The sequence below is a fragment of the Podarcis erhardii genome, assembly GCF_964252035.2.
Source record: "Podarcis erhardii genome assembly, chromosome: 6".
Classification (NCBI taxonomy): Eukaryota; Metazoa; Chordata; class Lepidosauria; order Squamata; family Lacertidae; genus Podarcis; species Podarcis erhardii.
In genome coordinates, this window is record NC_138510.1 from 63,060,282 (window position 1) to 63,083,623 (window position 23,342).

The window sequence follows — 23,342 nt, forward strand, 5'->3', positions numbered from 1 at the left end:
GAGGGTGGAGGGGTGGGAGGCTGCAGGGAAGATGCCCTCAGTTGGCCTACCTCTCCCTCACTGCCTTTCTCCCTCCTCCTATTTCTTCTTACAGCTGCCTGCTCTCCCCAGGAAGAAAGCAAATAGATAAGATAGAGAGAAGGGAGGCCTGTCAGCTGCTTCTGCCCATCTTCCCACTACCATCACCTGCTTGTTCATCACTTCTGATCCAAAGGAGACAACTGAGCAGCAGTGCTTAGAGGTTATGGAATGACTGGACCCCTAGATTGTGAGCCACTGGAGGTACCCAGTCACATCAACTTCTGACACCCGTCCCAGACGGTAAAATCATTATTAATTTACATTACTTATAAGTACCCCATGCCAACAACAACATTTTCTGAGCAGCTCAGGAAATAAAACATTCTTTAAAAAGCATTCAGCAATACATTAAAAAAAACACCACCAAGATAAAAGAAGATATACTGTACAAAACCTGTAAATTGCTGTTTGCATACCATTTGCTATTTTGTGTGTTTTATTCATCATAGCCCAACAGCACAATCAAAGGCAAGTCTACACAGAGGCAAGTCTTATGGAGTTCAATGGGACTTCCTCCCGGGTCTGTGCATATAGAATTGTAGTCTTAGGTTAAATAGGGTTTTTGTGACTACCTACTGTAGCATTAATAACTGTTGTGGCACAAAAAAGGAATTTCCAGGACCCAGGGCTCATCTGTGAGTACATCTTTCCAAAAACAATGCAGCAAAACTCTCGGGAACTGATCCCAACAGAACTCTTGTCTCTAGTAGTGTTACTCCCTAATGGAAAGTCAGTGCCATCCAGTGGCTGGTGTGTTGCATTTGTTATGAAACCTGCCAGTTCAAATTTCAGGAGAGAGATCAGAGATGGGGTGACTACTCTAGCCCGGTGGCTAAGAGACTGTTAATGCAATAGGCAGCCTCAGGCAAACTGCAGCCCCCTTCCAGTAACAGGGGAATAAGAATGTGATCTACATTACAGGTCTACCAGAATGGTTACTAAGATGAGGTATGGTAAAGCACTCAGAATATGAAAAAGGTACTGCAGAAGTGCTAAATATTACTAGCAAGTCTTCAGAACCATGCTTTGTCACGAGGCCCACGTTCCTGAATAATAAAATACAAAATGCTGAGAAAATATATTGGGCACTGCAGCGCACTTTCAATCTGAAAAATAGGTACTGCAAACTTTGCATTAGTGAGGAGTGGGAACCTGGGTATGTGAACTCTGAAATAGCAAGGAGCCCTCAATGAAATTTCCTTGTGATAAAGATACATGAGACCTATTGCTGAAAGGCCAGCCATCCTTATGTTAGCCAAATGACGAATGATTAAATGAACCTAGCAGCACTGTGGCCATTTAAACAGGTGGAAGCAGCAAATCACTGTGTTTCAAATGCTCATGTTACATAAAAAAAACACATATTACAACTGATGTTTCACTATACAAGCAGGGTATAAGGACTTTGTTTCACAAAGCATTTCAAAATGTTTCATCCCAATTCAGGACCTGCCCAATTCAGGCAGCCATCTCTAATTAGGCAGGGTGATTTGGGGCAGCATTAATATGCATATACATCAATTGCATCCACACACAAACATATAAACTATATTGCTTATCTTCACCCCCACCACTGCCACTTCTTTCCTTCTGCTGTCTCCACCTCTATATTTAGATTGTAAGCTTGCTGGGGCAGGGAACTATGTATTGCTTATAAAGGTAAAGGGACCCCTGACCATTAGGTCCACTCTTGGGTTGCAGTGCTCATCTCACTTTATTGGCCGAGGGAGCCGGCGTACAGCTTCTGGGTCATGTGGCCAGCATGACTAAGCCGCTTCTGATGAACCAGAGCAGCGCACGGAAACACCGTTTACCTTCCCGCCGGAGCGGTACCTATTTATCTACTTGCACTTTGACGTGCTTTTGAACTGCTAAGTTGGCAGGAGCAGGGACTGAGCAATGGGAGCTCACCCCGTCGCGGGGATTCGAACCGCCGACCTTCTTATCGGCAAGTCCTAGGCTCTGTGGTTTAACCCACAGCGCCACCTGCGTCCCTGTATTGCTTATAGTTCTCTGTTAAATATCATGTTCACTGATAGTTCTGAATAAACAGAAAGCAAACAAGCCGATTTTTAAAAAAATTGTAAAGAGGGAACCCTAGTTTGATTTTCTGCTCAGGTAAACTTAACTTCACCTTATTTACTAATGTGCCTTAAACCACTCCTCCAGCCCCATGGAACAGAAGATTTCATCAAAGGGCTCCTGCTACATTTGGTGCTGCACACCAGTCTGACCAAACTGCGGGAGACAGTGGAAGACCGAAGTGCCTGGCGTGCTCTGGTCCATGGGGTCACGAGGAGTCGGACATGACTAAACAACTAAACAACAACAGTCAAAATTGAGCCTCAGTGCCCTCTGGTTATTCCAAGGAGCTCTGGGACATAACCTCTTACTGCACTCTTACGGGTATTAACAAACATAGCAAGAGACCAGAGCAAGTCCGGCCTCTGCTAGAAACAGTAGTGCACTCAATTACTGGAATGCAAGTAGGATAAAAAAGGCAACTTGCAGAAAGATGTCAACATTTTCCATATGAAGACAAAAGCTAATGAAAAATTACATAAGAAGATGGCTTATAACAGTCTGGTGATTTAGGATGCCACTCAAATCAATGACTGCTTAGCCATTAACTTCAGCGAGACATGAACTGTAACCTCAGGCTACGATGTTCCTTGACATTTAGATCCAAAATACAAAATGTTAAACCAGTATCTCTAGAAATGAAAGGAAACAGAACTGCAAATAAATAAATAAATAAATAAATAAATAAATAAATCTGCATCTAAGTTCCCAAATAACTATGAATGTATACGCCAATGAATGTTTCCATATTACAAGATAGGAATCATAAAGCCATCAAGCAATTGCACAGAGAAATTGCTAGGCTGAATTAGTATTAGAATAAATCTTGCATACTTTGTTAAACACAAGAGGGCAATAAAGAGACAGAAAAACTTCTTGGAAAAATACTTTTAAAATAAATCCCAAGCAAATGTTACATAACAGCAGAGAGATATTTACACAACGGGATATGAAGCCCCAGCCATCCGATCTTGGCTAGTTGGAACCTGGAGTGATCCGACAAACCTATTTACCCAAATTTTCTGGGTATCTCCCACAAACCCCTGTGCCAGTATAAAAGAAAAGAGGCATGTAACGTAATAGCCCCAGATCCAGAGATTATACTGTGTATAAACAGCTGTGCATAAGCTGCAAGATGTAAGATGTGAGGATTTCCTGCACTCACCACAAAACAGATGAGCAAGATATTCAGTTCAGATAGTGATCACCTGTTGAGGAAAGAGACATTGCCTTGAGTCAGTCTCCCAACCCCCCAGGTCAGCACTGTATGCACACTTTCAGGTGTTGGATGTGAGCTTTCCCCCTTGTGTTTGCGCTGGCCAGCAGCCGTAAGAGCAGTTCACACACAGATGGCTGTTTCCAAGTACAGACTTGGCACTCACACTTATCCAGACCTCTTAATACAAACATGTCATTTTCAGATACGATGGTGCCAGATGTTGGAGAAGCTGAATAACAGGGTTGAAAGAGGCATTCTTACTTGAGACCTACAGCAAGAAAAGCAAAATAACATATTGCCTTGGGGGTTTTTTTGAGAGGAGAGAGGTCAGAGGCAGTATTTGAATGAGTCCTTACTTTGGTATAATTCACATCACAGTACTCTGCTAATCAGATTCCCCAAGTGAGGAAATAACAGACTCTGAAATTGAACACAGCTAGGCAACCGACTTCAGCTTCCTTACCCATCTTCACATGCCCATCATCTAGTACGTATAAGTACTTCCCATTTAAAAAGTACATGTTGTGACTGAACCATAAAGTGAGTTTGCTGCGACTCCCAATCTTCTTATTCCAAACAAGCACAATGCAACTAACGTGAAAAAGTGAATGTCTTGAATCTTGCCATTTAATGCCTATTAGATTGGAATGTGAAACCTTATTTTCCATTTCACTTTTCTTTTAAAATGAACACTGAGGTGCAGCTAGCTCTCCAGAATGAACTAAACAATAGGAACTGCCAATGGTAAAGAGGCTAAACCAAAACAGCACCCAGTCTCTCCAGAAAATACCTACACATGAAAATACTGTAATAAAAATAGGTGGTGGTTTGGATCAAGAGGAAGCAGGAAAATTGAGAATTAGCAAAAGTCACCCCCTTTCATACTGTACAAAAAATTGCAATTTCTTTAAATATACATATGCATATACATGTGCTCCTTGGAGAAAGAGCTATAGTTCTGGGCCATGCCTCAAGTGGTAGAGCACATGCTATGCAATCAGACTCATGGAATTGTAGAGTTGGAAGGGACCCAGAGGATCATGTAGTCCAACCACCTGCAATGCAGGAATATACAGCCTGTTTATAAGGATGGTGTAAACTATATGTTGTACCACTGAGCTATAGCACACTGCACTGTTCCAACAATATTTTTTTAATTATATAATCTGTAATGACAATCAAAGTTCAGCTTGTTGCTAAATGTATTATCCCCTTTCCCCATAGCACCATACGCTTCATTAATAGCCTCCACACTACCCAGCATTTACATCTACAAGAAGGAAATGCATCACAATCATGATTAGCAAGAATTAATATTTTAATCAAGGGAGATATTAAGTACAATCCACTGGGAAACTTGTATGCAAGGCCTATTGAAATCAGGGCCACATTTCAATGTGGTTTGAGCAAGAAAGGTTCCCAGCAGACAATGCTGTATGAAATTACAATAAGAGCAGAGCTCCGAGTGCTCTGGGTGCTATTAAGGAGAAAATCTATATTTTTGAAACAAATGAATTACTAACAGAAGGAAAATGTAGACACAGCAATGGAAAAGCCATAGTTCTGAAACTGTCATTAAAATCAATCAATTTCCCAGTAAGTTTAATGAGCAAGACTTCTGCCTTATATTTTATTTTTGAGTTCTCTTTCCTTGAATATTTTAAAGCACCAGGCTCCAACCTTTTTTGAGTCAGGGCCCGTATTTAATCCCAACCTTCAACACTGGGTAAACTTACTATTATCCATCTAAATGGCTCCATCTTTTTAGATCTTCATTTCTCTCACTTGCTTTCTTTCTCACCCTGTCTGTCTTTTTTATTTCCTCTAGCAGGTGGTGGCTGCTAGAGGAACAGACCTTAGGTGAGGCTCCAGGTTACATCCTACCAAATGAAAACCTATATGGCATAGGCAAGTCCTATGCAGGTTCCCCAGCCAGAGGCTTAAATGGCTGTTGTCTGTGGCTTAAGAAGAACTGAACATTGATGGTCCACAAGAATCACACAAACGACATAAACAAAATCTCAGCTGTGCATCAGTCATCAAAAGGCTTCTGGCTGCCTTTCTTTGGTCCATTCTTCTCCTTTCCCTTCTACCACACCTTTCTTTATAGACATCTGTTATTTGAGAGTCTACACATGACAAGAGAATTCTCACTCACCCTGAAAGGCAACTTCTGCTGTCAGAGCACCAAACAAATGAATAATTCAACACATAAGTCTCCAAAATGCCTTATTAGTTATGCATTAGCTATCATTCACAGGCATGTAATCCTGTCTTTCTTTCTTTTCCCTGGAAGCCTCATGGACCAAACAACTTTCTCCAAAAAATCCTCAGATATGCACTCCCAAACCTGTGCTCTTGTATAAGAACAATGGAAGATATCAGGTTAATATTATGGCAGCATTGATCCTATGTCTCCTAAGACAAAGGCTGCAATCCCACTTACCTGGGAGTAAGCCTCACTGAATTCAGTAGTGTTACCTCCGAGCAGACCTGGTTAGAATTGTGAGGTTAGTATCTTAATCTCTTCCCATTATCAAGTGAAATGGAGACCAATTTTGATCAAGAAGTTTAGATTCAATCGCTTCCAAAGTCCTTATTAGCACTCAAAAATAAAGGGAAAATAAGAGCTAGTTGTTATTTCTAGAATGTCTCTGTCATATTCAGGTGTGCTGTAGATCAGTGGTAGAACACCTGTTTTAGTATGCAGAAGGTCTTAGGTTCAATTCCTGGCATCTCCAGGTGCGGCTGGGAAGGACTTCTGTCTGAAACTCTGGAAAGCTGCTGCCAATCAGTGTAGGCAGTACTTAGCTAAATGGACCTAGGGTCTGACTCAGTAGAAATACAGCAGTTTCCTATATTCCTATCAAAATTCACAGATGCTGCAGTCATGGAACCAAGGCCATAGACCTGGACCTTTGTCACTTATTGGCCAAAGAGAGCAAACATCCCTATATTTTGTTAAAATATAACCTCAGTCACCAAGAAGCAAATGGTTTATCCAAGCATTCTGACGGAGTGGCCATTCTGTTTGTTCATATATAAACTTAGCCCTAGAAAATCCCTGGGTTTGCCAAGTAGAGTTAAATGATCTTATCTCCGCTATAAAGCAAAAAACCTGGGATCCAACTGCAGGTGAGACTGGGGGGGTGGTAGTATCTCCACCTTTTCTCCTTATCAACTTATGGTTTTGGGTGCTCTGCTGAAGCCCTCCTGATATTTCCTTGATCAGAGAGACAGCACTCAGCAGCAAGAGACAGGGCATTTTCAGTGGTGGCACCCCAGCTATGGAACATCTTCCTTAGAGAAGCTTGCCTAGCACCAACTTTATAATAATGTTGGCACTAGGCAACAATGTATTTTATTACCCAGCTGTTTTAATCTGCTGGAAGTCAATTTTTTAAGCGTTTTATTCAATTTTATTTTTATTAAAATTATTTATTGTACACAGTTCAGAAATGAAATAAAAGATGTCTGGCAGCATGAAAATGTTTCAGGTAACACAAGCAGAAGGGACCTAGGGAAGGAACTTCAAGTCCAACCTCTTGCTCAAGGTGAGATCCAACTACAGCTTTCCTGGCAGGATAAGCTGCCCAGTCTCAGCTTAAACATGAGAGCCTGCTGCTTCCCAGGGTCAACCTGTTCCTCTGTGTCAAACATCTCCTACTACTTCTAATCTTTAGCTGGGGTCTGCTTCCCTGATATTTTCACCCTGCCCTCTGGAGCAAGAGAGAATAAGAAATAAATAATTAGTACATTTGGATGAGCAGGAAAACCTTGAAGCTCGGCTGGCAAGTAGCCCAGTTGACACAAGCGTGTTCAGAAACAGCTAAATTGCAACATAAAAATAAAACGAGAGGGAGAGAGAGGAAATGCTCTCTGGATCTTGCCGGAATAGCTTCATAAGGATTTGTTATGCCTAGAACTATCAGATATCCTTGATTTTTTAAAAGATGTTATGTATTTGAAATTTGTTCCCTCAGTCCATATTTTCAGAGCATATTCCTGGAATCTGAGGGTCAGAATGTCCCAGACTCAGTGTGTGATGGAAAGACACTCTGGCCATACCCAGAGGCACTCTAGTCTTACATGCATTGCTAGGAATTGAAAACAAGATGGAGGTTAAGGCTTCAGTCCTGCACGCTTAATTGGGGGTCAGCCCCAATGAACTAAATGGACCTTCTTTCTGAGTAAACGTGACTAGGATCAGTTCGCATACCACCGTTTCTGGATAAACTCAAGCCTTACAGGGCCAGTGTGAGACAGTAACACACTACTGGCTTCTGACAAGAGACATACAAGTCCTGATATCTGCTCAGCCAAGATGCCACTAGATAGCTTTGGGCAAGTCACTCTCTCTTAGAGAGGATAAATGTGGTGTGCATGCTATGACTGCTTATAATAGGGGCAGCCTTTTAAACACCCAGGGCCCTAGTTGTGCAGATGAGGGCATTTTAGCTGATGCAACTTGCAACCCACTGCGCACCTCACCTCACCACAGTACTGATGGGGCTAAGCTCCATCTCCCCAAATCTCTCTGTCAAAAAACACAAGATCCCCAAAGTTAGTGTTGTCAGCTGACAGGCTAGAGATCATGGATGGTCTTTTGAAACCTCTGAAGCAAGAGCAAAGACACAGCCACTAGGCTGCCCTTTCCATTCCTTCACTGTTTCCTATCCAGCTGCCTTAACAAGCAGGAGTTGATACTGCCCTACAGAGGAGAAAGGTGGGTGACAGGGACTAGTGGTGGAATAGGGCAGGTGGCACAAAACTGCAGCTTCCTTCACTTTTAAAGTGACAGGCAATAAAGAGCTAAGAGCTGACAACACCCCCCTCTTTAATTCAAAAGATGATCATTTCATGCACAGCCTCAAAGCATTTTGCCTTAAAATCCAAACTCTGCAGTAAAACAAACAGAACAGAGTGCCCTACACTGAGTCACTGACAATCTGCTGCCCCTTCAGTGCATCTTCAGCTTTATTATGTTGGAAGGCACCCCGGCCCTCCCTACCTTACCAGCTGAAAATAAAAGAAGATGCACACCAAAAAGTGCCCATACTGGAGAAACACGACTCTACAGGAAGCTGCCTTAGACCAAATCACACCAATGGTCCATTTAGCCCCCTACTGTCTACTCTGAATGGCAGCGGCATCTCCAGGGTTTGAGGCAGGAGACATTCCCAGCACTGAGAACAGCAGCAGGCCAGACCAACCGGCTCGCCTGCCCTGTGCCAGCCCGGAATCTCCAACAGGGAAGAAGCTTTGGGGTATCCGAGTAGCAGCACTTGTCCGAGGAGCGACCCTCAAAAGCGCGCGGTACCAAGGCTGCTTGACAACAGCTTCCAGCCCCAGCTGTAGCTCCTCCTTTCGGGATACTCACCCCAGCCAGCCTGGGAGCCTCCTCCGTCTTCCTCTTCCTTCTGCTTCCGAGGCTCCTCCCTCTGGATGTTTCATGTAAACAACATCTAGGCTATATTTACAATCGCTTGACTGGAAGGGAGCAGCGCCAGGATTCTTAAGCAAAATAAGAGTGCGCAACGTTTTTTAAAAAGCTACCCAGGCACCCGCCCTCGGGGGGCTCACTAGCCATGCGCCCCCCACCGCCACCTCCACAATCGCCGCGCAAGAGGAGGTCTCCCCTCCGCAGGGTAGAAAAATTCGCCTTGTTCTAAACATCCGCTCCCTCAAAGGGTTCGGGGAGAAGATGGGACCCCACCCCTACCCACCTCCCCGTCCCTCGGGGGTGGGGAAGAAACCCCAAAGCAAAGCAAAACATTCGCTCCCGTACCCGAAAAGTGCGCCTGCGGTAGGCGTGCCTGATGGTTAGAGCAGAATAATTAGCCAGCTGTTAGGGAGCCCCGCTTGTAAACAAAACCCAGCGTCTCCAGCGGCGTGCAGCCACGGGCGATCGCGGATAGGAAAGGAAAACAAGGGGGAAGGGAACCCGAATCTGACCCGCTACTCCTCCCCTCAGACCCCGCACCCTCGAGAAACACCCCTCCCCTCTCCGCCGTAGAAACATGCACCAACCTCGGCAGCTGGGCTTTCCAGGAGAGTCTGAAATGTGAATGGAGACCTGGCAGCTCGGGAGTTGGGCTGCCTGGCTGCGATGCCCTGGAAAAACACACACGGCCGCCCGCCCCCTCCCTGATCCCGTCCAACCCCCGCTCCCCGCAAGCCGCTGCCTTCTGCCCACCCACCTTTCCAGTCGCGTTTTCTACCCCCTCTCTCTTTTTTTCTTTGTTCTTAGCGATCTTTGCATGAAGATTATCTAATGACGCAGCATAGACTCGCCACAACGTGACTGTCGCCATTTTTCTGTTTTTATTATATATCTCTCTCACTGCCATGTGATAGATTAAAAAAAAAAAAAACCACCACAGAGAAAGACACACACACACACACACACACACATATATACACACACACTTCCGGGTCTCATGACCAGAATGAAAGCAGCACAACAAGAAAGGAAGGAGACAACTTCTGGGGAATGTGTGGGCACCTTGTCTCGGTCTCTCTCCTATCCAAGCGGGAGTCTCAGCTGACAGAGCGGCAGCAAACACATGGCGCATCGCTTCTAACCTGCACACCCGATCAGCTGGTGGCTAAAGTGTCCGACCAGGACCACACGACGCAGGGCAGGCGTCGCTTACCCCGGAGTCACTGACAGTTCAGATGGTATCAAAGCAAAACTGGCTTAGCTCCCTCCTTGGCAGCCGAAAGGGCTTTCTGCAACATGACATCTTGGGGAACCAACTCAAGGCATTTAATTTTACTTCCAAAATGCATTAAGGATACTAAACACTATCCCTTGGGTTTTGTTTGATTTCGGAAACTGCTGCTGTTTTGAAGCACAATAGTAAACAGATTCTTTTCCTGCTTTTTAAAACATCAATAATAAGACGGAATGCCAGGGATTAAGGGTCAGTTTACATGTGTGTACATGTGCACACTGGCGGTGCCTCACAATTGGTATTCATGCTCAGAACCAAAGGTGTGAATTGACTGCATTGAAAAAGCATTCAGATGCAGGTGACATGCAGTTCTGTGGCTGTTTAATTTCTGGTGGCAGCTTTACACATGCAAATGAGGACTGCTGCCTCCTTTACTATTTTAAATATTGGCATGAGCCATGAACTTTCATATATCCAGTATCCACACAAAACAGCATAATGGTGTATGTTGGACCTTTAACAGTTCATATGGCATCTTCACTGTAAGCCCCTCAAGCGTGGCACAGCTTCAGTGGCTGCCTCCTTCTCCTTCTCCTGTGGAGAGGAAGGAGGGCCAAAGGAGCCCCTCACCAATGGCAGTGGCAGCAGCAGCAGGAGGAGCCAGTGGCCACTGAAACTATGCTGCTGATGCATTCAGCTCCACCCTGGCTCCTCCCATTGCACGCACAACACCGTGCGCATAATGTCACCCCCCCCAATTGCCCTTGCAAGCTGTTGCCCCTGCGCTGGAAGGAGCTCAGAGAGAAGAAACACCATGGTGCATCTGAAGTTGCCTCCATCTTCCCTAGCTGCAACAAACATGTCTCTTCCTTATCAGTCTCTACAGCCACAGCAGGCACTGCAACCTTCCAACAGTTTGACTTTGCCCCCAAAGGCGAACTCCTACATTGTCTCCTGAGGCAGACGAATGCCAACATTGCGTTTTATAAAACAAAATATAAAAGTTCAGGCGGTGTAAATAAAGCAATAAAAGTTCAGGCAACATATAACAGTGGTATGAACAGCACCATTAGAACGGAAACCTTCCATTAAAACAGGAATGCAGAGCCTCTGGACCAGGGGTCAAATGCAGCCTTCCTGGCTTGTCTAACCTGTGTTCAGGATTCTCCCCAAGCCACATCCCTCACTGGCCTGGAATGTGTCCTTGAATTCTCCTAATGCTTTTTGCTTGCCTATAGGTTCCATCTGCACTATATATTTGAAGCAGTATAACACTACTTTAAACAGTCATCACCTCCCCTTAAGGATACTGGCTATTGTAATTTGTCAAGGGTCCTAGGAGTTGTTAGGAGACAATTTGCCTCACAGAGCTTCAATTCCAAAAGCTCTCTGGGAAGAACAATTGATTGTTAAACCACTCTTGTCATAGAGAGGAAGAGGGACTGAATACGGAAAGTAGCCTATTGTAGGAACCTAACATTCACATTGGGATGCGGGTGGCGCTGTGGTCTAAACCACAGAGCCTAGGGCTTGCTGATCAGCAGTTCAAATCGCAATGGAGTGAGCTCCTGTTGTTCGGTCCCAGCTCCTGCCCACCTAGCAGTTCGAAAGCAGGTCAAGTGCAAGTAGATAAATAGGTACCACTCCGGCTGGAAGGTAAACATGATCTGGAAGCTGTCTGTGGACAAGCACAGGCTCCCTCGGCCTATAGAGTGAGATGAGCACGCAACCCCAGAGTTGTCCAGCCCTGACCACTGCTATTATGCAGGCTGCAGAAGGTTGTCCAGAAGGAAGTGCAGCCCTGTGGCTGAGAAAGGTTCAGCCAGAATAACCCACAGCACACTTTGACCTCTCAGACATCCCTCATGGGATATTTCTCCCAGGTTTCTTGTGCTGCAGAAACGAACAGTTCCATGATTCTCCAAGTGGTCAGAAACTCAAAGCAGTGCTCAGATTTATTACTATTTTATGAAGCATCCTTTTGTGAAGAGAGTGTGAGAAACTCTCTACGTTCAATACACACACACAGCCTAAAGAGGACGAGTATGTATGTCAAGCATGCTCAAGTAGCCACAAAATGTGGAGTGAAATTTCACAGATTTGTACTTGAACTTAGCTTACAGACTCTGGGGTTGCGTGTTCATTTATTCAATTTCTATACCACTCTGTGGTGCAGCAATAAAACTGCTAGCACATTTGCAAAGCTAAGCAGGATCCAGTATGCTTTCAGCTTGGAAAGGGGGCCACATGTTGGATCCCTTCCAACTCTACAATTCTGTGATTCCTCTGAGGATCACGGAACAGTTTATAATATAAAATATAAAAACACAAAAGCGCACTGCATAGTAACAAACACCCCCCCCCTTTAAAAGGCCATAGACTGCTTAATTAGCCAAAGGCTTAGGAGAAGAGGAATGTTTTTGTCTAAAGATATGTAACAAAGGTGCTGGCTGAAGGTCCCTGGGGAGAGCATTCCACAAGCTCATGTTGCCTCCTCTAGACCTCTCATCAACTTTGAATAATCAACAATTATTGCAATCTTAAAACAGGTTTACTCAGAAGCAAGCACCATTGAAGTAAATGCAACTTACTCCTTGGTAAGTATTGTTACTAGGTAAATACTTTCGAACTCAAGGGGACTTACTTCTGAGTAGTTATGTAACCAATTGCATTTTAAATTTTAAAAATGTTACAAAACGGCTTGCAGTTTTGTAGTTAGATTCCCCCCTCCAAATTGAAAGCAAACTTGTTTCTTCTAAAGACAGCAGAGACTGATGAGCGATGCTGCATATGAAACTCATATGTAGATGTTTGTGATCCATCAGAAGAAACTGCTTAAATGTTTCTATTTTCCTTCTTTGCCTTTCAGTTTATTATGTGATGTCTGAAACATTATTTCCATGATAATTCTAGTTTTTGTCTGTTGTAGTCCAATGATTGTATAAGGATAAGGCTGGGCACCTGTCCTTATAGATCTAGCATAAAGGGGTCTCTGGTCCATATTTTAATTATTATTAGGGATTGTGCATCTACAGCATGAGGAGAGGGTTGCATGCATTTCCTAATTTGGGAGGTGAGGGCCCTAGTAAAGCAGGTATAAAAATGTAAAAATGACTCCCAGGGCCTTAGTACTTCAAGGCTGCAATGTACTTTCTTTTGAGCAGACATGTATCAAGTTCAGCTTTGTGGCTTGTATTTTTGTTATACAGCGTATGTGTCAGGTTGTATACTCTGCAGGAGGTGTTTTGCCCTCAGAACTTGGGTACAGAAACTTTTAATGTTGAATGGCGTCGATTCAATGAATAGTGATAGTTATGTAAAAAAAATGTAGCTGCATTAATTTTAATATTTATATCCATCTCAGTGAAAAAAATTTGTTCCATAGATCTCTGGGGAACGTTGCATTTTCGAGGGGTGAGGGGAGGAAGAATTTATAGAAATGTGGCTGTTCTTTAAAAATTCCACCACGTGTCTTGTCCTCTTCCTAGACGTTGCAAACCTACGAATTAGCAGTCTTGTTAGAAGGTTGTTTCTTATTGTGTGGGTGGTTGTTTTTTTTTTAAAGTCATACTGTGCAAACTTTATGATACCGCCTAGTCTAATAGAAATCAAGGCAACTTTCGAGTAAGCACGATTCCGGCTGCAAATAATTGTTCCCTACTCCCTCGGTGCCAGTAGGGGGACCCGCTGCCTTCCTTTTTTTCTACTGTGTTTCCAACCCTTAAAATTAGCAAAGGGGATGGAGAAACTCTGCATCCGAGGAACAAACTTCCAGGTTTCAAATAGTTAAAAACAAACAGTACGCTTTTGATAAAATGATTGCTTCTACCTCTAGACTACTCGCTGCTGATTAAAAACATTTCCTGCACGAGCTGTTCCGCCCGCCATCCTTTGTAACATTACGAAATAGCGCCTACGTATCAAAAATCCCCATTTTAAAAATCACACATTGCCCAGTTGCACCTATGTACATTCCAGCGTATTCCTATAAGGAGAAGGGCGGGACACGGTCGACTTCCACTGGGCTGCTGGGATACGTAGTCCAGCCGAGCGGCAGAGGTTAAAGGACGGTAGGCTTTTAAAACTGCAGTACTACAAATCCCGAAGTTCTTTGCTTCCTACAAGGGGCGGAGTTCTCCTCGCTGTTGTCTACATACAACTGGCATTTCTTTGCTTTAATGATGGGCTGGCTCCTGCTGCCGCCGCTGCTTTCGCGGGCAGGATGAGTAATTGAGAGCAGCAGTTTGCATTTGCAGGCGCTCACTCTCTCCTCTTAAAGGCGCAGGCGGAGCAGCGGGACAGCAAGGGGGGGGGGCATTGCGAGCTTGTATTTTTTTATTGGATGTCAGGATAGAGAGGTAACATGTGAAACAATCAGTTGAACATTTTAAAAACGCCATTTTGCGGGTTTATTTGCTTTCCTGGTGTTCCCTCGGCCCTCCTCTCTTTTATAACGCTCCAAAGAAGTGGTGAGTTGACTTTTCTTTCTCTTTACCCTAACAGGCTATTTTTGTTTAAATCTGGGCGTGTGTCAGTTTTCCCGACTAGGATAAAAGAATGGACCGCGTTGCTAGCTTGCTTGCGCTCCACCCCCCACCCCCTTCTCCGTTCAGGCGTCAAAAGTTTTCTGGGAGTTTTCTAGGGGTCTCTAAGCCAAGTTAGTGTTGGGGGCGCTCTCTGTTTTTATAGCCTGCTGCTTTAGCGGACGGCAGGGCTGAATTTTCACTCATAACGGCGCGAAGGAAGTTTTATTATTGATTTCTATGGAATCACTGCTGCCGCTTAAAAGGCATTTGGGGAGACTTTGTCCACGTGCAAAAAAGGCGAGTTGGGGAAGGGAGAGTGCACACGGGCATAGCTCTCGTTCAAACTTTTGCAATTGTGTGTTCCATATTGCTTTCTGTGTCTCTGCATTTATTTAACTGGCTCTGGGAGGAAGGGATTGGAAGTGACAAACCACCATTCAGTTCTCCGTTCCCCACCCCTCGCGGGGAACATTCCTGCCTCGTCTCCGGAGGTGATGGGCGGGGAGGGAGAAAGTTTTGCTAGATCAACACGGTCGGAAACGACTGCTGTGGCGCTTGCTCCGGACTTGGAATGATTTGAAATCTGGGCTGTCCTCCCCCCACCCCGTACTGGGGTGGTGGTGTTTTGACACGGAAGCAAGGGCAGTTAGGAAGCGTAGGACGGGACCGTATGCAATTCTCTGGTAAGTTATGGGAGCCGCGCTCTGCTTTGCAGGTTTTACTGGACGTCACGGTTTTGACTCTTTGCTTCTTCTTCTAGATTGGGCGCAATGGCCTCCAAGCTTCTGCGAGCTGTTGTCTTGGGTCCCCCGGGCTCCGGCAAAGGAACCGTGTGCGAGAGGATCGCCAAGAGCTTTGGCCTCCATCATCTTTCCAGTGGGCAGTTTTTAAGGGAAAACATCAGAGCAAACAGTGGTAAGGGGGGGGGGAGTCCTCCTCCTGCTTGAGATCTAGTACGTGCTTTGCTGCATGCAAAAGATACATTCGGAACGGAGCAGATCAGTTGCAGCAGCTGTCTTCCAGCTCTTTTTCGTGATTTGTTCAAAATGACTGTACACAGTTCCTCTAGGAAAGGAACAGATTGGCATGTGTTTTCGGTGGGGGCGGTAGCGTGTATCATCGGAACCTGCACTTTGGAAAGGGCTTCATGTGGAGTACTAACTTGAGAAGAGGACTACAAGATTTAACATTGCACCTTCCATCTCCATGCTGTCTTAGGGACTTGTGCAAAAGCTGCAATATGAGTGCAGGGCGAAGATTAGAACCAGTTACACGGGAGGCAGAGAGCAGCCTTTCCCCCAGTATTCTGAGAGCTGGTTGTGAAGTCCTCTGTTTAATCTAAGCTGACCTGCCATCCTGTATCTACACAGTATCCTGTATTGCCCGAAGCAAGTCCTATATAACTTGGTGATGCATACTTCTGAATAGTCATGCAAACGATTAAACATTAAGATTTCAACACCACGATTTTTGTATTTCAGTTAGTAAGGCTGGAGATTGTGGACAAGGTGCTTGGATAGGTCAGGGTGACCACTTGTGTGTGCTCTGGATCCTTTTTCCTCTTGGCTGATTAGAAACTAGCAGGAAGGGAACAGTTCTTGGAGGAAACTGATTTTCTAGATTCATTTCAATCAGGGTTTAAACCCAGTTTTGGTGCAGAAACCAGGGGCGAAACTAGGCATTATTTCTCCCAGGTCAAAGACACAATTTGTGTATGCCAGAGGTTTTAAACCTTTTTGATTCCACGGCTCCCTTGATCAACTGTGTTTTTTTCTGCAGCACCACATGAGGCTCAGAAGCCCAGTTATGTCACCCCTTTCCTGCAGAGCTGGCAGCCTCTCATGCTTTTTTGAACATGCTCCCTTGTAGAGTGTTCCCTCAGCCTCCTCTCTCCTCTCCTTGGGATTTCTCTGGGCAGCTGCTACCGCTGCCCCCCTGTTCCAAAGAGAGGTGCCTCTTCACACTGCTCCACAGGGGCATGGGACCTCAGCTCCAGGCAGCAGCACCCCCTGGCCAGCCCCAGAGGCACCAGTCACCTGCTGAACTTGTAGCAACAAACAGCTGCACAAGCCTTTGGGAAGCAGAGACACCATCAGAGGAAGTAGGGAAGGGTAGAGGGACAGAGGCTAGTTGTCCGCGGCACCCCTGACCACAATTCAAGGCACCCCAGGGTGCCACAGAACACTGGTTGAAAACCACTGGTGTACATACACAGGCTGGGAGCCTCAACAGCACCCCTCTGGAGGCTACACTGGGGGGGAAATCCTGGCTAGTCCCCCCCCCCCAGCTACGGCTTCTGACAGAAACTGCTTTGATTGCCCTGTATGATGACCTCTGTCGGGGGAGAGAGGGGAAAAATACATTCCTGTTAAATCTCCTCAACCTCTCAGCTGTGGCGGACCTTGGGGTCTCAGATTTCAGCAATGCCCTGTGCAACTCCAAAATTTGGTGCTCCTTGCCTTTCATTCTACATCTTGGTTGTGGTGTCCCCTGCAGCGCCCCGAGGCTCTGTGCCCAGTGTGACTGTATCAGTCGCACTCTCTGTTCTCAGTGGCTTTCAGTATCATCAACTGTGGTATCCTTCTGTAGCAGCTGTCTGAGTTGGGGTGGGTGGCACTGCTTTGTGGCGGTTCCCTTCCTCCTTGGGTGATCATTACCAGAGGGTGATGCTTGGTGAGTGTTCTTCAGTTCCATGGAGTTTCCATGTGGGGTTATTCAGGGTTTGATTTTCCTCCCCATGCTGTTTAACATTTACATGAAACTGCTAAGTGGGGTTATCCAGAGTTTTGGAGTATGTTGTCAGAAACATGCTGATGACAAACATGCAGCTGTGACAGTGGATGTTCTCACAGTAGTACCCTATATATAGGGCAGGGGTCAGCAAACATTTTCAGCAGGAGGCCGATCCACTTTCCCTCAGACCTTGTGGGGGGCCGGATTATATGGGGGGGGGAATGAACGAATTCCTATGCCCCACAAATAACCCAGAGATGCATTTTAAATAAAAGGACACATTCTACTTATGTAAAAACACACTGATTTCTGGACCGTCCGCAGGCCAGATTTAGAAGGTGATTGGGTCGGATCTGGCCCCCGGGCCTTAGCTTGCCTACCCATGCTATAGGGTGTTGACATGTTGCCAAAAATGTGCTCTTTGCAATCAGCTTTGTTCGGCTGCAGATAGGCACATTGGCTCCCAGTCACTTGTAGTTTTTTTTATGCATGTGCAGTCTTCTGGTATAAATATCAGCCTTTATTGCACATTTTGGGCTTTGTTAGTCATATCTTATTCATTCCCCAACATTGCCATTTTATCAGTTTGTTAAAAATGTAACAAAGATGAGCCTTGTAAATGATGCATGTTACCAAGTGTTTTGATAAATGAAAATGTCACTTAGCTCCCTAAATGGGAAGTTTTTTATTTAGACTGTAGCATTTAGAAAGCATGCCGCACAGGACAGAATATAGGATCAGATGCTGGCACCAACAGCTGGCCCCATTCCTGTGCCAAAACAATAACAGCCATCTGCTTCCAAAAGGAGTCCCTGACTTGGTACAGGAATACTTTTTTAAATGATCCATTTTTCCTTTAAAGAGGGTAGCAGACATTAACATCTTTAAATCTGGCAGCCAGTTTATAACACCAGTGCAGTTTTGTGCTGTTCTTCCTTGTATTGCATAAGATCTTGTTTTGTAGGTGTTTGCTCCATTACAACTGCAGAAGCGAGTAGGAGCAAGCTGCCTATCTAATCACTGCCTTGTACATGCGGCAGATTTGAAGCTGAAATTTGAACCCATAACCAAAATGTCAGAATTGGCTTATTCTAAATATTTGTTGATAGAATTTGCCTCAAGTTCCCCAGGACTGGACTTTGGCATTTAATTATGTAGCTATTCTTCATTCTACTGCTATGTAATTATCCAGTGGAGTCCAGAATCAATAATTGTGCCTAAAAACCAACTATCAATTTGGTTTTGCGCTTATGTATTGCTGTATTACTCAGTCTCGTAACCTCTGAATGTGCAGTTATATGGCTTTTTGCAAAATTGTGAACAGATGCATGCAAGCCACATATTGTGCTATACTTACATTGCACGTTTGCTTAATAATGGAGAAGGAATGATAAGTATCGGTTCATCAACTGGGGCAAACTTTTCCCTCTTTTATCACTCCTGTTAAAACCAGTGACACACCTACTTGCTTAGCATGGGCAGGATCATGCCATGGATCTTGTCTGTATCTAAGAAGCATGTGATTATATAACCTGATACTAACTACAGTCCTTGGAAACAAGTTGCACTGATTTCAGTGGAGTTCATTTCTGAGTAAATGGGTTTAGGCTTATAGCCTTCATGTTGAGCCTTCCTAAGTAGCAATTTTGACAGGCTTACTGAACTTAGTTGCAGCTGTTGAGCGCTCTGTTAACGTGCTGACATCCCAATTATTTAAATGGGACTTGGTATATCTAACTGTGGGTGGCGGGTTGTTTCAGCCCGGCAGAGTTTCTGTGGAACAGGTGGCTTTAAGCCCATTGTACTGAATAAATTAGTTCAAAATATGTCTTAAGTGCTTCTTTAAATGCTGAAAGTATTCTGTCCCCTTATGCACGAATTGTTATATTGTTGAAAGCAAAAAGGAAAATAATGAAGCTGTTTTCCTTTATATTCAGTGTATCTTTCAGGAAATAAGCAGCAGCAAGCAGATACATTTCCCCCCATCTTGTGAGGATGAGAAAATACAGTGCTTTCAACTTTAGTGTAACTTTATTTTAATCTATTAATTTACAATGAATGTAGCCTTTAAAATGCTGGATGGAAGTATTTCATGGTTTTTGATCCAAAAAATGCTTCCACTAATGTAAAAGTGGGAAGGGTTGTGGCTCAGCAGGAGACAATCTGCTTTGCATGCAGAATCATAGAACTGTAGAATTGGAAGGGACCCTGGCAATCATCTAGTTCAAACCCTGCAAGGCAGGAATATGCAGCTGTCCCATACAGGAATTAAACCTGCAACCCTGGTGTTATCAGCACCAAGCTCTAACCAACTGAGCTATCCAGGCCAAGTAATGAACTTTCCAGGTTCAATATCTGTGTAAGAGGAGGGGAGGACATCTTATCCAAATCCCCCTGTATCCCCAAAATTCTGTTCCAAAGGTTTAGGGCACTGTCCAGATGGGTAGGGGAGGGAGCTGGAGGGGAAGGGGGAATTTGAGGAAACAGGCTCACCATTTCCTATGTTAGCATTACTGGAACAAAAGCTATTTCACTAATGGAACAGCACCATTGGATTTCACCCACTATCTACAAATTATTCAGGACTGCATCTTGTCTCACTTATTGAAGCAAATTGCTTCTCTGCTTCAGGAAGCAAATGTCTTCATGCCTTGTAATGGTCAATATAACAAAATGCAGCATATATAAAATAAACCAAGGCTACATTCATGTCAAAACAATGACAGAAGAAATATATCTAGAAGAAACAATTCAATATCAAAGGTCCTACTTCTGGCCTTAATATTCCCACCCTATGTTCCCATATTTGGCTTCATTTGTACAATGATGTGGGCTGCATCTCCATGGGATAATCCCATACCAGTACATGATAGATGGTATGTGCCTTGATTCTACAAGAGAAACACAGCTGTGTCTGGTATCATATTGAATGTACTTTTTCCGTTGCCCCATAGTCAATTGTTTGAAAACTTGTTATAAATTATACTTTATAACAAGATACTCTGGATAGTGTCCTAGGTTTGCCACCAGAGCTCACTCAGTTCTACATATCATTTGGGCAATTAACAAATTACTGATAAAAAGAATTAACAATAATCTTAATTGCACAAACCTAAGTTTCTAGGTATGCACTTGAATTCTTTCCACCTGGAGGCATTCAGGCACCCTATTTGACGAGTTTCTGTGGCATGTTAATAAACCTTGAGTTGCAAGGGTTTTTTTAGAGTGAATGTCACCTCAGCTGTGTTTGGTGAAGATTTGAATGGAAAGATTATACTTGCATGGCCCTTGCACCCTTAAGTAGAGTTAGAATACCACTGGAGTTGAGTGCATCATTGGATATTAAAATTCAGCATGACAGGTGTGTATGTATTTGTTAGCAAGAACAAAGCTCTTTTTCTGATCTTTCTCTTACCCCATTGTTTCTGCATTACCCTTTTTGCACAGATACAGTATCTGTGTCGCTCTGTTATCATGTCCTTCTTAGCTAGTTGGGTAAATATTGGACAAATAGTAATTCAGTATCTGAAAGAAAAGTGTTGTTCTTATTGGTTACCTAGGAGATGCAATGTCAGATAAGAGAACTTGGGTAATTTAATGTTATGTTCTTCTGAAGGAGAGAGTGGCAGATATATATTTTTTAAAAGCAGGGCATTAGTCTAAACACACTGAAACTTTCAAACTGGGGCAGGAAATAAAAGGTTGCAGGAAGAAGGGTGTTATGGTGCAAGGATAATCCTTCTTGGGTAAAGGAACTCAGTGTCCTAGAAAAAGAATTTGGTTTGCTTTTTTAATGAAAAGACTTAATTATATAGTTGTTTTCTATTTTTGTTTTGTTTTGAGTGGTTCTTGGGAGATGGGGGGGTTGAATGCAAGGCCAGATCCCAAACTCAACTGTTAGGATTTGCACATTTATAAATCTTTTTCACTATTGAATGAGAACAATATTGCGAATTGAAGTGGCCTCCTTCTGGTCCGGGTAAAGCTCTGTTACACACCTATGGCAGCAAGCCACTCACACAGGTTAAATTCTTGCTCCTATTCTCAACTATACCACTAGGCAAGAAAAGTTATTGACTTCAGTTTATTATGGGCTTGCTGAAATCATGTCTTCTTCTAATGGCAAACCCTGTCTAAGGGTTTATCCACACTTCCTCTTGTTCTGCTGCTTTCCCTCGGGGAAAACCACTTTTTAGTGCTCAGTTGCAGCAAACAGCAATTCAGCATTTTTCCAGATTGCCATTTATTCCCAGGTGGGTTTTCCCTTGGAAAGTAGTAGATCAAGCAGAAAATTTCTCAGACCCGTGTTTTCTAGGCCCTGCACAGAGTGGATGAGCCCTAAGGTTAGACAACTAGTTGCAGGAGACAGGTCTTCACTCTTTACCGAAAGATATCTGAAATTATTATGAATTTTAGTACAGTGGTACCTTGGGTTACATACGCTTCAGGTTACAGATGCTTCAGGTTACAGACTCCGCTAACCCAGAAATAGTACTTCGGGTTAAGAACTTTGATTCAGGATGAGAACAGAAATCATGCTCTGGCGGCGCAGCAGCAGCAGCGGGAGGCCCCATTAGCTAAAGTGGTCTTCAGGTTAAGAACAGTTTCAGGTTAAGAACGGACCTCCAGAACGAATTAAGTTCTTAACCTGAGGTACCACTGTACTTGGGTAGTACATGGCTAATCAAATAACAAAGTTAAGGGTCACCTTGATAATTTTTTTATGATCAAAAGACACAATCCTTATGGTGTTACCTTCTCCTAAGCCTCACTTCTCCCACCCTCTGATTTGTTGGTGACTCTCCTACATCCATGGGTGTAGCCAAGGTGGGGGACGGGGGGGACTGCCCCCCTAAATTAAGCAAAAAGTATTCCACTAACTGAGGTTCTGCCCCTCATAACATAAAGCCTGCCCCCTAACATAAATCCTGGCTACACCCATGCCTACATTCTGATCTGTCCGATAATTCGTTGGGGAGGCACAAGCAAGACTGATACTGCTACAGCTTTCATCTCTTTGAGGCAATTTAATCAAAGGAGGGCTTTCCCCCCTCATGGATAAGGTCCATAGGTTTGTAAAGTGTGCCTGAGGGTTTTTCATAAGTCAAAATTCTCTAATTCCTTATGGAGATCAAATTGTTTCAAGTGAATTTTCTGGATGGGAAATTGGGATTTAATTTTATATTGTACCTGTGCCTTTAGCATTTGTTTTAGGGGTTGCTACCATGTAAGTATGCAGTGCTGCTCTGCATCATGTCATAAAGATATGGAACAACAAATGACCAAGCGACGCTTGTTGTTCAGACTTCTAGGCATGTTCCAAAAGCAATACCTTTCCACCCTGCTCTTTTGTATCCTGCTAAATTCACTCTTGACTTCTTGCCAGCCCATATAGGTTTATCATAATCTAATATGCTTTCAAGTCTTTTACGATAAACAGTCACAGTTTATTAAACAAGAAACATAATCTGAGTGTGGAATCCTTGTTCATTATGGGGATCTTACCAAATCCAGGAGACTGCAATTTAAACCAATTGTAGGTTTTAAAATAACAATTCACCCAATGTAGCAAATGGAAATTCTCTATAAAACTAATCCTTATGTATTTTATTGGACTTTCCATCTGCTTTATTTTATACTTAATGGTTGTTTTCTGTTTGGATGCTTATTTGTTACCTTCAAACTTGTTTGGTTTTTTAAATGCCCGTGACATTTTGTCTTTTTCTTCCCCAACCCAAATTCCCATCTAGTTCTGAGCCTTCAGGAAATGTCTTCAAAGCAATGAAATGCAAAATACCATGATAAAAGCAATGGGTTTTCCTTTTGCCTTGCTAAAGTTTATATTGCTTCAGAACAGTACTGAGGATTGTTAGAATGGCTTTTGGGTATTGGAAGAAGCTGGTCTTAACAGATGAACTCTAATCAACCTGGTGCATAATTTACTGTAGTTAGTGTAGGATTAACTACAGCAAATATGCATGCGTCCTCATTAATGAAAGCCTTTTGCTAAATTAAAGAAAAACT

At 43.8% G+C, this 23,342-nt stretch overlaps 1 protein-coding gene and 1 long non-coding RNA gene across 6 annotated transcripts in view; one reads left to right on the plus strand and one right to left on the minus strand.

Annotated features, from left to right (window-relative positions):
- LOC309344659 overlaps positions 1-23,342 on the minus strand; it is a 135,506-nt gene that overhangs the window by 24,924 nt on the left and 87,240 nt on the right. The window contains exons 1-3 of one of the 3 annotated variants that reach the window (XR_014157813.1): positions 9,583-9,717; positions 8,763-8,896; positions 3,572-3,650 (exon numbers count right to left, since the gene is read on the minus strand). This is a non-coding gene — a long non-coding RNA (uncharacterized lncRNA). Of the gene's footprint in view, positions 1-3,571; positions 3,651-8,762; positions 8,897-9,412; positions 9,507-9,582; positions 9,718-23,342 lie in introns of those variants that run through there. The other 2 variants (XR_014157814.1, XR_014157812.1) reach the window with 2 other exon arrangements.
- AK4 (adenylate kinase 4) overlaps positions 14,234-23,342 on the plus strand; it is a 35,358-nt gene continuing 26,249 nt past the window's right edge. Inside the window, exons 1-2 of one of the 3 annotated variants that reach the window (XM_081867273.1) lie at positions 14,234-14,528; positions 15,346-15,500. In XM_081867273.1, coding sequence (XP_081723399.1) covers positions 15,356-15,500 — 145 coding nt within the window. In that variant the 5' untranslated portion in view covers positions 14,234-14,528; positions 15,346-15,355. Of the gene's footprint in view, positions 14,529-14,771; positions 14,883-15,345; positions 15,501-23,342 lie in introns of those variants that run through there. The other 2 variants (XM_081867274.1, XM_081867275.1) reach the window with 2 other exon arrangements.